Consider the following 14,982-nt stretch of genomic DNA (forward strand, 5'->3'; position numbering starts at 1 on the left):
TTTTTGTTAGGATGTTAACCAGCCTGGAATCGATTTGTGAAAGGGATAGTAAGGCTACAGCTTGTCTTATATTTTCAGTTCTTCCTTCTATTTTCATGCCCTTCAGAGGCACCCATTTTATTTTTGCATCAGAAGTTTTGCTATTTTTGTTTGCATGCTTATAAGGTTTGTCTATGTATGTCAAAATGTTTCACTTATGTATCTGTGACATTTGCTTTAATGTTTTAAGTCTAACTTAACATTTGGATTCTACACTCCTGTGTCTTATATTTTTTACCCAAAATTTTAGCAGCTGCACTGCTCCTCAAGAATGGAAAAGACAGACATGCAATCTTAGGAGCCAAACAGAGACTTGTGCCTTTTGTTTCCAGGTTTTCCAACTATAATTGTACATGTATTCCATTAAACTGTTTTCATTAAAGCCCTTTACAGACTGAAGTGGAGTAAGAGATGAGATTAATCAAAATTAAAAGCTTCAATATAAAATCCTCAAATTCTGCAAGTGTATTTTGCATAGAGTGTAGTTGTTCTGTTGTGTTCTATATTAAATATGGAACAAAATATTTTAAGTCTATAGCCTGCATACTTTGATAACCTACATTAAAATTTACAATAAAAATATGCATATATTCTGGGGGAAAACATACTTCTGAAAGTATGAAAATCTGTATCTCTATTTTCTGAATGCTAGTCTACTAATTTAGAGATTATTTTGATATGCACCTGTAAAATACATGAGTGGTGCCTCTCATTGCACCAATATCCATTTTGACTGTTTGAAGGACCTCCAACTCCAACTCCAGTATCTCATGGAATATGATGCCCAATTCTCAATTCTCTATCTAGCTATTATTTGGCAGGAGGTACAGACCTTTTTGACATTATAACCTCAACCTTCTTCACAGAATGCAAGGTCAGTTAAAATTACTGACACACCACAAAGTGACTCATTTTTTTCTTAACATGTAATACTCTTGCACAACAAAATACAGTCGAAATTATTGTATATATATACGTGTGCATGTATATACTTTTCCATACTTACAAATGTAAATCACAAAACATCACAATAATTTTTATGGTCTTTTACACTTCTGAACTATAGTTAATACTGAATACAAAGAAAGACTGACCCAGTGATCTCTAAAAAGTCCAGATTTTAACATCATTAAAATCAAAGGAAATGGTCATAAATATAATAATCAGGAGTATGATTTCTACTGTACCGAATATATACAAATTACCAAAAATAACAAAAGACACAGTGTGTCAATATAGCACCTTACTTTGATTACATGGGGGATTTTATGATTTACAATTTAGAAAATGTAACTCTTTGATTTCACATTTTGATATAAAATTCTTTGTCTTGACAACTATTTGTGATACCTTGAGCATCTATAACTAAATAATGAAAACAGTGGTTTCACAATTATACTCTTTTAGAGCTCTATTGGGAAAAGCAAGATAAGTGAATTTTGTGGCTATATAAAGTGATATACAGAGTATGTTCCCCTATAGGCAATAAAAAAAAAAAGCGGGGGGTGGGGGAGGCACCCTCTGCAAGATCAAAGTCCAGAAGGAACTGGCACTTAATTTATCATCCTTTACAGACAAAAGACAGCTTTCGTCATTTCAAAAGGATCAGACGTCTTTTATGACAAACTGGGTTTGCAGTTTAATTTACAAATAGAATTCTAAGTAAGCAGTCTTTGCTCTGCCAAAGCAAATGACAAACAGTATAGGTTTTCATTCACGCAGCCCTCAGCAGGATAGAAGAGATTAAAATAAAACTGAAATAATTTAGAGAAAACAAATAAATGTTTCAGAAAGTTGAGGAAGATCAAAGCCTGAATTTTCTGACCCCAACTGTACAAGCATTTCTTATTATATTGACCAGTGCCATCAGATCATTAATTAAAAGGAAAGCGCTGGCAGGTGGCAGAGAAGCAGAAGCCGATAATTGGCCCCCTTCTTCTTTTTGCCTTCAAAAACTCTCTCGTTCTTTTGCAAGACATGCCACTAGGCAGACAGAAATGCCTACTTTGTAATATAATGATTAAGATGAGATGAAGAGGCTCTTGCGTTTAAAGCAGCCATGCCTAATGAATGCAGCTGGCTTTATAATTATGATCCTACTTCCACAATAAGAAATATGATGATGTACCATTCAGTATCTCCGCAACTGTCAAAAAGGCAAAAATCTCAAATAGAGGGGTCTACACTTAGTGCTTTTCACCCCCTTATTCCTTTTATAGCAGTTAGCAAAATGAGGCAAAAATAACTACTAGTAATTCAAGCACCTATATAAGAAAGAATGAAATGTCTAAGACTCACCACTTCACCAGGTAGGTTGTTCAGGTCATTAAAAGGGGTTTCTAGAGTGTTTGTGTCAACATTTAGCAAAACCACATCCTCCAGTGATCTATTTTTCACTCTCTGTTAAGAAGGAAAAAAAAATAGTGGAAAAGCAATTTACTACAGCATCCTCCTGAAAGACATTTTTATTACAATGTGCTAGATTATAAATGATGATTTTACAAAGGACAATAATGGCAAAAACAAGAAGTTGGAGCTTTAGAAGTAGGATTTGTGATTTAGATGAAGCGTTCAGAGTAGCTTTAAAAAATACTTCCTATTCTTCAAACACTAAGGTTATATTAATGATCTCTGAAATGCAAACATATTCAAGAAATTAATTCTTGAAAACCAAGATTTACACCAAGCACAGTTAAATATATTGAACTATTCATATCTTAGGACAACATTTCATCTTTGTGAAAATCAGATAGAATGTTAATCATATAATCAGATGAAACCCAGCAAAAACGAAGTAATTATCTGCAGATTTATGCACGTTACAGGCATGTGATGTCTACTTATCACAGAAGAATGGATGAAACAGTGTACTTGGCTACTACCTGAGAACTAAACAATTTGTTCCTTTCAGGAAAAAGGGATAGAACTCTTCTCTACAACAATACACAATAATGCAGTCCAGGAAATAATTCCAGAAGGTACTGAGTGATTTCGTTATCAGACCAAATCCTTCTGTTCCATTATTTTCTGATTGAATAAGAAAAAACATCCTAGTCAAGATATTACAATTGATGCATGCAGGTCTGATTTGAGAATCTGATTTGAGAGCACAGAGGGCTATGACTAGAGTTAAGAAGTGTAGATGAGAAAAGGCTCTTTTCTGGAAACACAAAAGTGCTGGCAGCTCAGACTAGGGCAGAATCCAACTCATCAGCTTAGCAAATGTGGATCGATTCTTAGAATTTGCTTTAGCAGAAAGTGTAAATGAAATAATGCTCCCAAATCAATTATCTGCTCTGCACGATAATCAGATGACACATGTAGGGTTAAGGGTGGCATCAAATGCTTGTGGAAAAAGGCAAAACTATTTATGACCCAGCTATTACTTATCACTCAGGTGAGGATTGTTTTGCTCTATGTTCAAATCTAAAAAGTCTACTTCTTGTTTTTTGGCAAAAATATTCATTTGTAAACTAGCAGTTATGAATGTTACAGGATGGAGGTTAGATTCAAATTTTCAGAAGGTCAAGAATGTAAAATATCTGGAAAATCACACTAATGCTGAAATCTGATTGATGGTGAACCCGAAATAAATTTTAAATGTTCTTATTATTGAGAAAGTCTGTTGCTGAACCACCAAAAAGGTAGGAAAATAGCTATCATTGAGCTTTGATAGACAGAGAGACAAATCTTGATGTAGAGTTTACATGTCTCCATAAAAAAACTTCAAAAATAAGATTTCAAAGAGACAAACCTTCTATTTAGTAAAGCACTTGAAGCTTAAATTTTGTAATTCTGTATGCTAAAATACAAGGATTTTTTCTGAAGCTTTTCTATTAAAATTATCATTTATGGTACACACATCTCATGCTTACACTGAAGCATATAATAAACTTACCTCTATTAAGCTTAAGTGGACGCCAATTAGATAAGGCATTGGTGCACTGAAGAAAAAAAGTGGAAAAGATCAACCTTTAAGTACCACCTAATACAACATTTGTGAAGAAAAAAAGTATTTGAATCTTGGCACATAAGTCCCTAGTAAACATTCACTGCTTAAGCCAGTATTAGACGAACGCAGTTGCTACTGAAATTTCTCCTAGACAAGGAAAATTTGATTTTGCTCTGTGCAAAATAAAGGGACACTGCTCCAAAGCATGATGTATGAGCAAGGACACCCTACAGCTTGCCATCCACCTTGCCAGACCTGGTTTCAGCAACTGGCCATACTGTATGGCAGAGCTGACCTTGCAGATGTTGCCAAAGTAGTCTGTCTCCAGAACTGTAATGGCTGTAAAACATCACTCTGGAGAAGGTGGTACCAGTTCACATCACCACACTGCAACAACAAACATCATTAACACCAATTTTGTTCTCAATATGGTTCTGAAACCCTTCCTTGGCAGGCATTTGGAAGTTGTGGAACATCCTATTTATCTTGGTTTCCTATAATCTTCTGGTTCTTCCACCAGAAGATCTGGCATCATCTGACCAGGAATATACTTGGTGTCCAGTGCTGAAGGAAAAAAACGTCCAACAATCATCATCACACTTTTGGGTACTGTGAGATCACTAACAACATTCACTGCAGAGAAGTGAGCAACAGACAGGCTCCTTTTAAGAACTCAGTGGGAAATTAATCATTAACAGATCAAGGGATAAAAAAAACCAAATTAAAAGAATCTCTGAAAAATAAACATAAGGTAAGATGACTTATACCAAGTTACACAAATAGTTCACATACAGTAACTTCTCTCATTGCACTAATTTGATTACAGATCTGAGCCAGTGGCACTGACTCATTGGCAATTGACTTCTCGAGGATGGGGGAGAGGCTTCACCGTATCAGTTGACATGGTCTCATCCATTTGTTCCCACTTCTGGGAACAAAAGAAGCAATTCTCACCTGCCTATGACTGCAGCCCATTTCAGAAAAATCTGTACACCCTATGGATTAGCCAACTGCTCTCATTAACAATGTCCTACAGGAAATGATCAATGCAACCAAAAAAAAACCCCACAAAAAACCTCTGAAAACCCAGAACAAAACCACCAAAAAACCCAAACCAAACAAAACTAGAAAATAAAACCCCAGGCCAAGGCCCAAACAAGACTGCATCATGTTTATGCTATCAAAATATATTTGCTGAAACTGCAAACTGTAATGGCTGAAGGTTTTTTTGGCAATGGGGCTTCCAAAAAGGAAAAGAGAGACTCCTATTTTCCCCCACATGTTTTTCTTAGCCTAATACTCTCATATTTGTACCTCCTGACAACTTCATCCAAGCTAATCCTTATGCCTTTGTGAACTAAACTCAAGTTACATGGAGCTGTAAATGAGTGTCATTCCAGAGTAGACACACAATTATATTCAGAGAGGATTCAAACAGCTTTAAAACACTATCATTTGAGGAATACTTTATACTATGTAACATATTTAACCAAGCCAATAAGACTATGACTGACATGTGACTGAGGATTCTACTGCTGAGTATGAGCAAAATAGATACTCTCGTTGCTCATATCAGAGTGCGTCAGAGTTACAAATGGCATGAACTGGAGAAACTGGCAAAAACAAGTGCTATATCATGCAAGGAGTTTGTGCACACTTGTTTTCTTGCACACCAACACTGCTGTAACAGCTTCACCAGGCCTGTACTGACTTAAAATAGCTGATGATTTGCTCCATTAATAAATCTGTCATTAAAAAGGGTAGCGTGCAGCTCTCTTCCATAGAACAAAGCAACAGCTACATCATTTCATTTTTGAAGTTAACAGAATGAAGGTACAAAGCACATCTTGAAAATGCATGAAATAAAAACTGCAGGTATGGAAAGTCAATTTGATCATTTTCATTAAAAAAAAAAAAATTACTGCTGGATTCTGAAGTCCTAACAGCAGAGGATTTTAATATGTACATGAAAATGCTTACTATGATGCTACTGGGAGCTGCTATATAGTTTTTCTCTTGCTTATGCAAGTTATTACCTAAAATGTCATTAATCTATGGTATCACTGCCTAACGTAATTACTATGTTATGCAAAACATGCAAGTTAATTGGAAAATAATTGTCCTGTTCTCATGAAAACAGGCACGTGTATATCCCAATTCAGAAGAGACCAAGTCTCATAAAGACATACTGCAATTGTAACTTGAATTTTCTAATTGTGTTATATTCTTAACAGAGCATCACTGTAACAGATGCTTTATCATCCACAGACAAAACTGTCATACATTCTAATATCAGTGATTTAGTTTGCCAACAGATTACACAGAAATTTGATGAAATTAACTTTCTCCTTTACAAAAATTAATTTCATTCAAATATAATTACTAAATCAATGTTCAAACTTCATTTTTGTAAGAGTTTTCTTGAAACCCAGCCACCCACTCTACTGACTGCAAGTCTTTTTTGACTTAGATGCAGAAGAGAAATCAATTCTCTATAAAGAATTAAGAAAACTCAATGTTTTAGTAACTCTGCTCTGTTTTTTTCCTCTACAGCCACAATGAATATTACTTTCACAGCCTAGTATTCAGCTATCTTTTAGAAAAAGAAATTTATTCTCTCTTTTTTGGATGGTTGTTCCAGCTCTCACATTGGAGTTCTCATAATGGAATTCAAGGCTGAGATAAGCTATACAGGGGTAAAAAATCATCCTGAAGTAAACAAATAGACAGTAGGTTCACACACTGGACCTTGCCAATAACCTGCCCAATCCTGAGAGCAGTGCAGTCCATGCTCAGCTCTGTGGGTTTGGGCTACTCCAGGAACATGTTACATTAGGTCTAAAACCAGCTTGTAAATCAAGCAGCATTAAGGAACAGAACAGATTTTCTGATTAAAAACCCAAGTGAAAGAATTTCAATAATTTTTAATATAGAGCTGTTTTACTCAAAGATACTTTTTTTTATGCTCACAAAATGTACCAGCCAAGGAACCCATGAAATTTATCAAATGTCAAGTGAAGCATTGACAATCAGTGTAGTTTCTAGGTATGAAAATTCATGTTGAGCTAAAAGGGAACAAGGCACAAGGCACTTTTATAACAAGAACTTTGCTTATAAAAATGACATAAAAATGGAAGACAAAAAGTAATTTTAAAACTCTTTCATTGATTTTAAATTTGCATGATCCCGTTGGACTGCAAACTAGGTCTGGCCTAACATAAACTTTGACCTTAAGAATTCATCAAGGTTTTTTAACTTGATATATTATATACTTATGAGGAGAACATTTATTTACTGCTAATACACCAGAACATGAGGAAAGCCAAATAATTTATGTGTTTTTACTACACTTTTCCAACCCATCTCACAAAAGAACCATTTAAACCAGACACAATCAGAAAAAGAAAATGTAAATGCACAAATTTATTGTGGTAAATTCATCAATTGTGCATTTCCTTTCATGAACTTTATGTCTCCATTTGAACATGTCTAAAAAAGGGAAACTTTTATCTCCACTCTACTGTACTACTGTGGGAAATAAAAAAGGGATATAAATGAATTTTACAAGTTTAAGAAACTCCATGCCTCTTTTTAATGAATAAAAAAAATTCTCAGGTCATGCCACAATGACTTAGAATCTCAACTATTGTCATCATCACAAGCAGCTGTGTACAGTATCTAACGTTATTATTTCTGGAAATATTATCTGTGCTTAGAAGAGGAAATAAAAAAATCTTCTAGTATTCAGGATGCACTCTACAGAGTATAGATTGTTGAATAAAGCTGTTGATCTCCCTTCTGAGAACAGCATTTATGGATGATACTGAAAAATTACAAAGCTTCTGGCAGTAAGCTCAAGTAATACAAAAACTAATCAAACACATCCAAGCTCTCCCCCATCTTGGTGCATTTTATCAAAGCTAGGAGGAAAAAAACAATTAGGACAGAGTTTCTTCAAAAGAAAACTATCATTAAAGATGAAAGGCTTAGCTACAGTCAAAAGAAAAGGGAGGAGCTGGAGAAGAAGAGATTTCCTATTTAAAACAATAAATAACACACACATGAAGTGTAATAACTACCACAGAAAAAATACACCATGGGCATATATTGTAAACTTGACAAAAAACTGTCAACAAGGCTTAAAGAAACATAGTGAGAATTTGTTCAAAAATAAAAGTTCAATAGATTGGGCGGAGTTCAATGGAACAGCAATGTATTTATAGATTCGAGGGGGGAAAAACCCAAATCAAAATCAACAACATAAAGGCCAACAAATATACAAGTGTAACTTATTTCTGTGAAGAAAACAGACTTATGTTGGTAAGCATCTGGCTTGGTCTCAGTTTTTATATATAATAATAGTAATTCCAATCGCTAAAATAGTTTAAATGGTTTATTTTTCCAGAACAGACCCATAATGTTTAGTTAAAGTGAACATCTCCCAGGATTCCATGTTGTAGATGCTTTAATGGAAACTCTCACTGGGTATGTCTGACACTACTATGAATAAAAGAAAGTAGGTCTTTTAGCCTGAAATTGTGAAACACAGGTATCTGGAAACATCATCCCCTTGAAGGATCAGAAGCGACGCAAAAAGTGACTTGTTCAACTTAAAATTTTGCCAAAACCACAAAGTCTATCATGTGAACAGAAGTCAGGAGAACAGAATTCTTATAATGAAAATTTTGGAAGTACCAAAAGGAGTTTTCGGTTCTTTTGGGAAGGTGCTGGATAGAATCCTGAGCTGGTTAAGTCTAAAAACAGAAATTCTAAATCACTGTAAAGACCCAAGGGAAACAGTGATGCCTATTAACATTTGATTCTGGAAAACTGATCAGTTTCTTTCTGCTTGCTTCTGTAAGTATTGTTTATCTCAGGTTAAAATAAATACCAAAAAAAAGAAAATTGCAACACATTTAAATTATTGAATGAATTCTCTAAGAATAAAACAGAAACAGTTATTACAATCATAATTCTAAATGCTGCACTGATGGCAACAGCACTGTAATTCAAGGTACCAATGCAAACATCACATCAAGGCAAGCTGCAATACCTCTATTCAAGTCATCATTTAAGCACTGGATTAAGTACTTTCATAAACTGCATCCTGTATATTCAGTCAGATAAATAATTAGTGTTTTCATCTGTTACTTAGAATTACAAGACAGGTCAGAATCTCAGAAATGGGGATAACAGGTTAGCTGTCTTACCAGCAGTAGTCCAGAAGATGTGGAGGAAGCACTGGGATGTAAATATGTTGCCAATACATTGGATACAACAATGCAGCTGACGCATGAACACAAGCAGTTAACTAAAAATAAAAATACACACACAGAATTGGCAACAAAAAAACATGAATAAAAAGAAAACACAAAATCTTAAATTAACTTTTAAACATGCAAGAATCTTAGCCTCCCCAAACCACCTATTATATATTGTCTTTAATTGTCAGAACACCTACAAAGAACTCTGGTGTACGCTTACAAGTACAACACTTGCAAGAAATCAGGCTAAAACATCAAGTAAGCCCTCCCTGTTCAGCTATTTCCCTGAAAAATGGGAAATAATCATGAATTACTTGATGCAGTCATGGTCAAATGTGAGTACTGCCATGGACACACAAGACTCGAGTGCACCCCAGCTGCACTTGACTCTAATGAGTGGGCAAGACTCAGCAGAGTTTTTGGTCCCCATTTCTGCTATTTTCAACAACTGGAATTGATCTGAACCTGCATGAAACTACACAATAGCACTGAACTCAGAAGCATGATTAAATGCTATTTGTGTCACTATCTTGATTTCCAAACTACCTTAAAAAAATCTGAAACTGATATTCCCTGTGACAGAAAAGCAAATTTATTACATTTTTCCAAAACTCCCATCCCAAAGCAGAGACTGCCAAGACTGGTATGAGCATCACTGGAAAATGAAGGACTCCTTGACCAAGAAAGAAGGTGCTACAATTTGCTTACCACTCAAAATGGACATTCCTTGGTTTTCAAAAACAAAGAAAAACCCACAACAACCACCACCCTCCTCTCAAAACAAACACAACCAACTATGGAATTCATCAGAAACATAAGCAAGTTCATTCCTCAAGTGAACAAAATAATCTGCAAGACATAAAGAATTCAAATTTGGTCTACCAAAAACCACCTTGCTATCAGGGAGTCCTTCAAATTTAGTTATTTCATTATGCAGGCACAGAGTTACAACAGAGTGAGAAAACATCATGGCTGTGTTCAAAATAAGGCATCCTATATTCAGTACATGAACCACTACAAGCCTTGCAAAAAAAGGTGAAAAAAAAATTTAAACAAGAATGCCCCACATAGAAGACATCAAGCTTATGGAAAAAGACAAGACTGTCCTAATGTTTTATACCACAACAAAATTACTATCTGAGTTTAACTTCATAATAGTGCTGTTTATTAGACATGCACTTTCACAGTAACAAAACAAAGAGCTAAAAATAAAATGTAAATCCTGTCCATACAGCAAGTGCTAAAACATTACGGATTTTAGAGGGGGGGAAAAAACCCCCACCTCTTTGTGGAACAGATCAGCAGTTAAAGCTTTCACACCCTGGCTGTCTTGGACATTTAAACTTGTAAATAAAAATTATAGTGCAATTTGGTACATGTACTTCTACAGTAAAAATGAAAAAAAGTAATTATAAGACCATTGCAACAGAAATCACAGACAATTAAAATTTGTGCAGCATAGTTTGCTCAGTCCTCAGATTAATATAACACGATTAAATATGGAAAAGAAGAGGGTCTGAAAGCTCCTGAGGGATATCATTAGGGCAAATTGCCAAAGAATGAAACATGAGCCAGTCAGGAGAGTCTGGAAGCTGCAGTAGTACCAAGGGACTTGAATGTTCGACAGTTGGAGCTTCAGTAATGTGTGAACTGCAGGTTAAGGTATCAGGAGACACTGTTCACTGACACACAGAATGTCACTATTGACCAGCAAACTGCCCAAGCCTGACAGCTACACTACAGAAAGCCAAGTATATCATAATTCTGTATTTAAACTCTTCGTTTCAGATTAACATCTCCTTTCTTAGCTTTATATCAAACCTCCACAATTACTCTCATTTTAGACTTCTAATAATGGCTGTTTTAATAATCACTGTGCAGTTACTAAGATTGATTTGAGGGAAGAAATAAATTAGTATCTTATCCCTCTTCTACACAGTGGGATTTATAAGGTTTATTTCCAAATTATCTCTCTCTGTAGTTTAACTAACACTACTGATAGCGCAGTCAAGTTCAGCATCATGTTTTTTGCTCTTTTACTCAAAATGGATCTGGAATTACTTATTAGTATGTCCACATAGTATTATACATAGTATAGAAATTTAAAACCACAACTACCTTTATAAAAATTAGGATCTCATGTATTTCTATCACTGAAATACAGCTGAGCACACAGTTATACAGGATATCCCCCAAGTATAGAGTCCCCTCCTCCTCTTAATAGACATTCTTAAATTATGAATTAAGATGACTATAGTATTTGCATGAAGAAATATTCCTATCTTATGCATATATCTGTGTTATATTTTAATTCTCACTTTAACAGAGGAAGTGCTTAATTCCTTAAAAACATTTGAAGTTTTATTAAGTTGTTTTACAATCTGTATTTCAGTGTGGCACTCACATTAGGATCTATTTAAAATTTTAACTGTTTAAATCTACTACTTTTTTTTTCCTAGCAGGAAAGGTAAAGATTTGATTACTGACACATCAAGTTTTGTTGTACTGTTCCTTGCTATTCTATTCAGTAACATCTTCATGTAACATCTTATTTAAACGCTTTCATCTCTGCTACTGCAGGTTTCCAAACATTTTAGTATGCCATGAACATGTTTTATAGTTTCCTGTTGTATACAGCCTATAATTCAAGCAGGTATGGGATTCTGTTGCTCTTCAAACTGTGTGACATTTTAATATTCTGCCAACTCTGTCTTTAAGCAAGTATTGATAAGATAATTATGGATTTCATATTAAAATTTTCACATTTTCTTGAAAAATCTTTTTCCCCTTTTTACTGTTTCAAGTGTGACTGCATGTCTCAAATGCAGTAGCCTATTTAAATAACCTACCTCTTCAACTGACACATCTACTCCTCTGGATAGAATGGGAGCTGCTGTAAATCTTGCAATAACGCTGCATGTTTTAAGGGCCAGGTAGAGCCTGATCCCCTCCATCAGAAATCGTCTCTAAAGGCGACACAGGATTTGGGGTGTGCCACGGCAGTGCTTGTGCTTGGGCTCAGAGCCAGGCAGTGCCCAGCGGGCAGCATGCCAAGGGCTGTGGGAGGAGGTGTAAGGCACAGGGCACAGCACGGGCTCCCCAGTGAAGAAATGAGAGCCTGACGCTTGACCAAGTAAGGATATCTTTTGCAGAGAACAAATCCTTACACTATTTAGGGGACAAAGGCATCTGTATGGAGCCTGTCAATTGATTGCTATCTATTCCAAAAGGACTTACCAAGTCCTACCTTTCTTTAAAAAAATTGCATGAAAGGTATGTCATAAATCAGAAAATCTTTTTCAAGACTGGTAAACATTATCCTAAATTATCTTGAACTTGTCTTGAAGAATGGGTAAAACCCTACCTATTTTGCCAGTGACAACTGGAGATAACATCAACTGTGAACGGTTATTCTCTTTACAGGTAAGTTTATATAAGGGTAAAATTTGCTTTATGCCCACACCTATGACATTGCTCAACTCTGCAATTTGCTAAAAAATCTTAAAATTATAGTGGAACAGTGCTGCAGAACCTCATTTCTGCAAATCTGATAATTTATTACATGTTTTGAAGCAACAAATGATGTTGAGATATCCTCCTGTAATTCACTGCACGAGAAAAGATATACTAGAGCTGAGTTTCTATCCATAACGGAAAGGTTGGGGAGTTTTTAAGTAAGTTATGGTCAGTTGAAACCCATTTGCCAACACAGAGCAGAACTTTCAGTATTTTTCCTTCCACCAATTTTTATTTTTCAGACTGTTTTTCTCCATTTCAAAGAATATATCCTAGTTTAAATAACTTTTCAAAAATAAATCTAAATATTGTTTTAAAATTGGTTTAAATAATGTGGTTTTAAACTACATAAACAGCACGAGTCAATTGACTTTATTTAGTTAAAAGCAACTTTTAACAAAAAATTTAAATGTTCAACCCTCTAATAAATAAACAGATCTATTTTGAAATCTCTAGTATTTACTGGACATGAGATGCTTTCTCTCCCATTCTATCAGTACTGAATTTACTAACTTTACTGAGTACAACTGAAAGTTTCAGTCTGTTTCTGATCTCTTCTGATAGGACGTTGCAGCCAGAATCAATCTGCAAGCTTTCATCATCCAGCAAGGAAAGTATCTGGTATTTTCTCCAGAGTACTACAGTGATTCTGGTACCATTTTATCTTTGTCTTTAAAGTAGAAAATGCTGGAACTATGTGCCTGGTGATTACACAGTCTCTCCAAATAGTGGGAGACCACATTAAATAGTTTGTTGGTGAAATTGATTGTTGGATGACAGTAAATTGATTACTACCAAATTTCTACAAGACTGAAATAATGCAGAAATTCTAGACAATGATGAGTTACTTTACACCTTATGACAACGAGCAGCCACTTGGGAAGATTGTTGTTCAAAATCTATGCAATGCTGATCAGGAACAGCCAGAAGTTTTAATTCAAGACTTGATCAAAGCAGGTTTCCCTGCTCCTGGGAACAGAAAGAGTGCAGCTCCTCCCCACCCTTCACATGGATGCAGCCATTCTGATGTATCTGTTACCCCAATGCTCACTTCTATTAAGGAATCTTTCTACTCAGTATTTCAAAGGGACTGGTCCCTTTTACTGTTCTTTTTTAATTTTTCTAATTTCAGTTTTTCTAAAACACTCTGACATGTCTAGAGTCACACTATTTAGACTTGAAGATTTTCTGCAGACTCAGATTATGCTTATTTGATACCTATTATTCACACAATTTCAAGGAGTAGCATGAAAACATCTGTATGCTGCACAAAACTTATCTGGCATTTACTTTTTTCTATATAAATTATTTTCTTCAAAGCCTTTTCTATAACAAAGGTAAAAAAAAGAGGAAGAACATAGGTAATAAGATCTGCACACATTGCAATGCACAAACTAGAAAGACAAACTGATTAGCAGAATCTTGTCAGTAAGCCAAAAACAGCAACAGAAGTTAAGCAAATGGTAAAGTAAAATTAACCTGTGATTCCATACAACCTTTCAAAACCTACTGTAAGCAACTAAAGAACTACTGTATAAAACCATTTCCTGAAAAATCATCAAACACTGTCAATCTCTGTCAACACCATGTCCAGAAATGGGTACTGGTGTGCCCTCTCCCTCCCCCCTCACAGACCCAATGGGCCAAAGAACTGCTTCCCTCCCACTGCCTTGACCACACATATGTTGAAAGATGCCCAGGATTCTGTTTAGTTATCTCATCTGCTTATTAATACCTATAGCAATAAATCAAGAGTGGATGGGTCACCGTTTTACCACAATTTCAGTATTTACCATCAGCTAGGACCAACTTATTGCTGTTAACCAAATATTCTCAATTCATGAGAATTACTGAAAAACCACTTTCTGCTTCCTGAAAGGGGAACAGTCATACAGGTGAAAAGAAGCCCCTCCTCTGCCTCATTACAACTCATAAGACATTCCACATTTTTAGAGGGGTAACCACACCTAAATCCTGTGTGATTGGGAATGAGATCAGATCCCAAACTCCTAGCAGTGACTTAACGTTTCCAGAGACCTACCTTCCCATTTGCTTCTTGAATGGGAGACAGAGCAGGGGGAACACTGCTGGGGAGTAAAAATGGAAAGGGAGCCCTTGCTTTTGGCAGTTTGCAGCAAAGCATAAACCTCTTCCTAGCTCTAAAGATTAAACAGTTTGATTAAATTATAAACTCAGTCCATTCTGCTGGTG

The 14,982-nt window shown here is 35.4% G+C and overlaps 1 protein-coding gene across 3 annotated transcripts in view; it reads right to left on the minus strand.

Annotated features, from left to right (window-relative positions):
* The window catches only part of DENND1B (DENN domain containing 1B), a 153,258-nt gene that overhangs the window by 49,484 nt on the left and 88,792 nt on the right, over positions 1-14,982 (minus strand). For all 3 annotated transcript variants that reach the window (XM_071564691.1, XM_071564690.1, XM_071564693.1), the window contains 3 exons: positions 9,202-9,302; positions 3,938-3,983; positions 2,338-2,439 (listed from right to left, as the gene is read on the minus strand). In XM_071564691.1, coding sequence (XP_071420792.1) covers positions 2,338-2,439; positions 3,938-3,983; positions 9,202-9,302 — 249 coding nt within the window. The remainder of the gene's footprint in view (positions 1-2,337; positions 2,440-3,937; positions 3,984-9,201; positions 9,303-14,982) is intronic.

This window comes from Pithys albifrons, chromosome 10 (assembly GCF_047495875.1).
Source record: "Pithys albifrons albifrons isolate INPA30051 chromosome 10, PitAlb_v1, whole genome shotgun sequence".
In the NCBI taxonomy this organism is placed as follows: domain Eukaryota; kingdom Metazoa; phylum Chordata; class Aves; order Passeriformes; family Thamnophilidae; genus Pithys; species Pithys albifrons.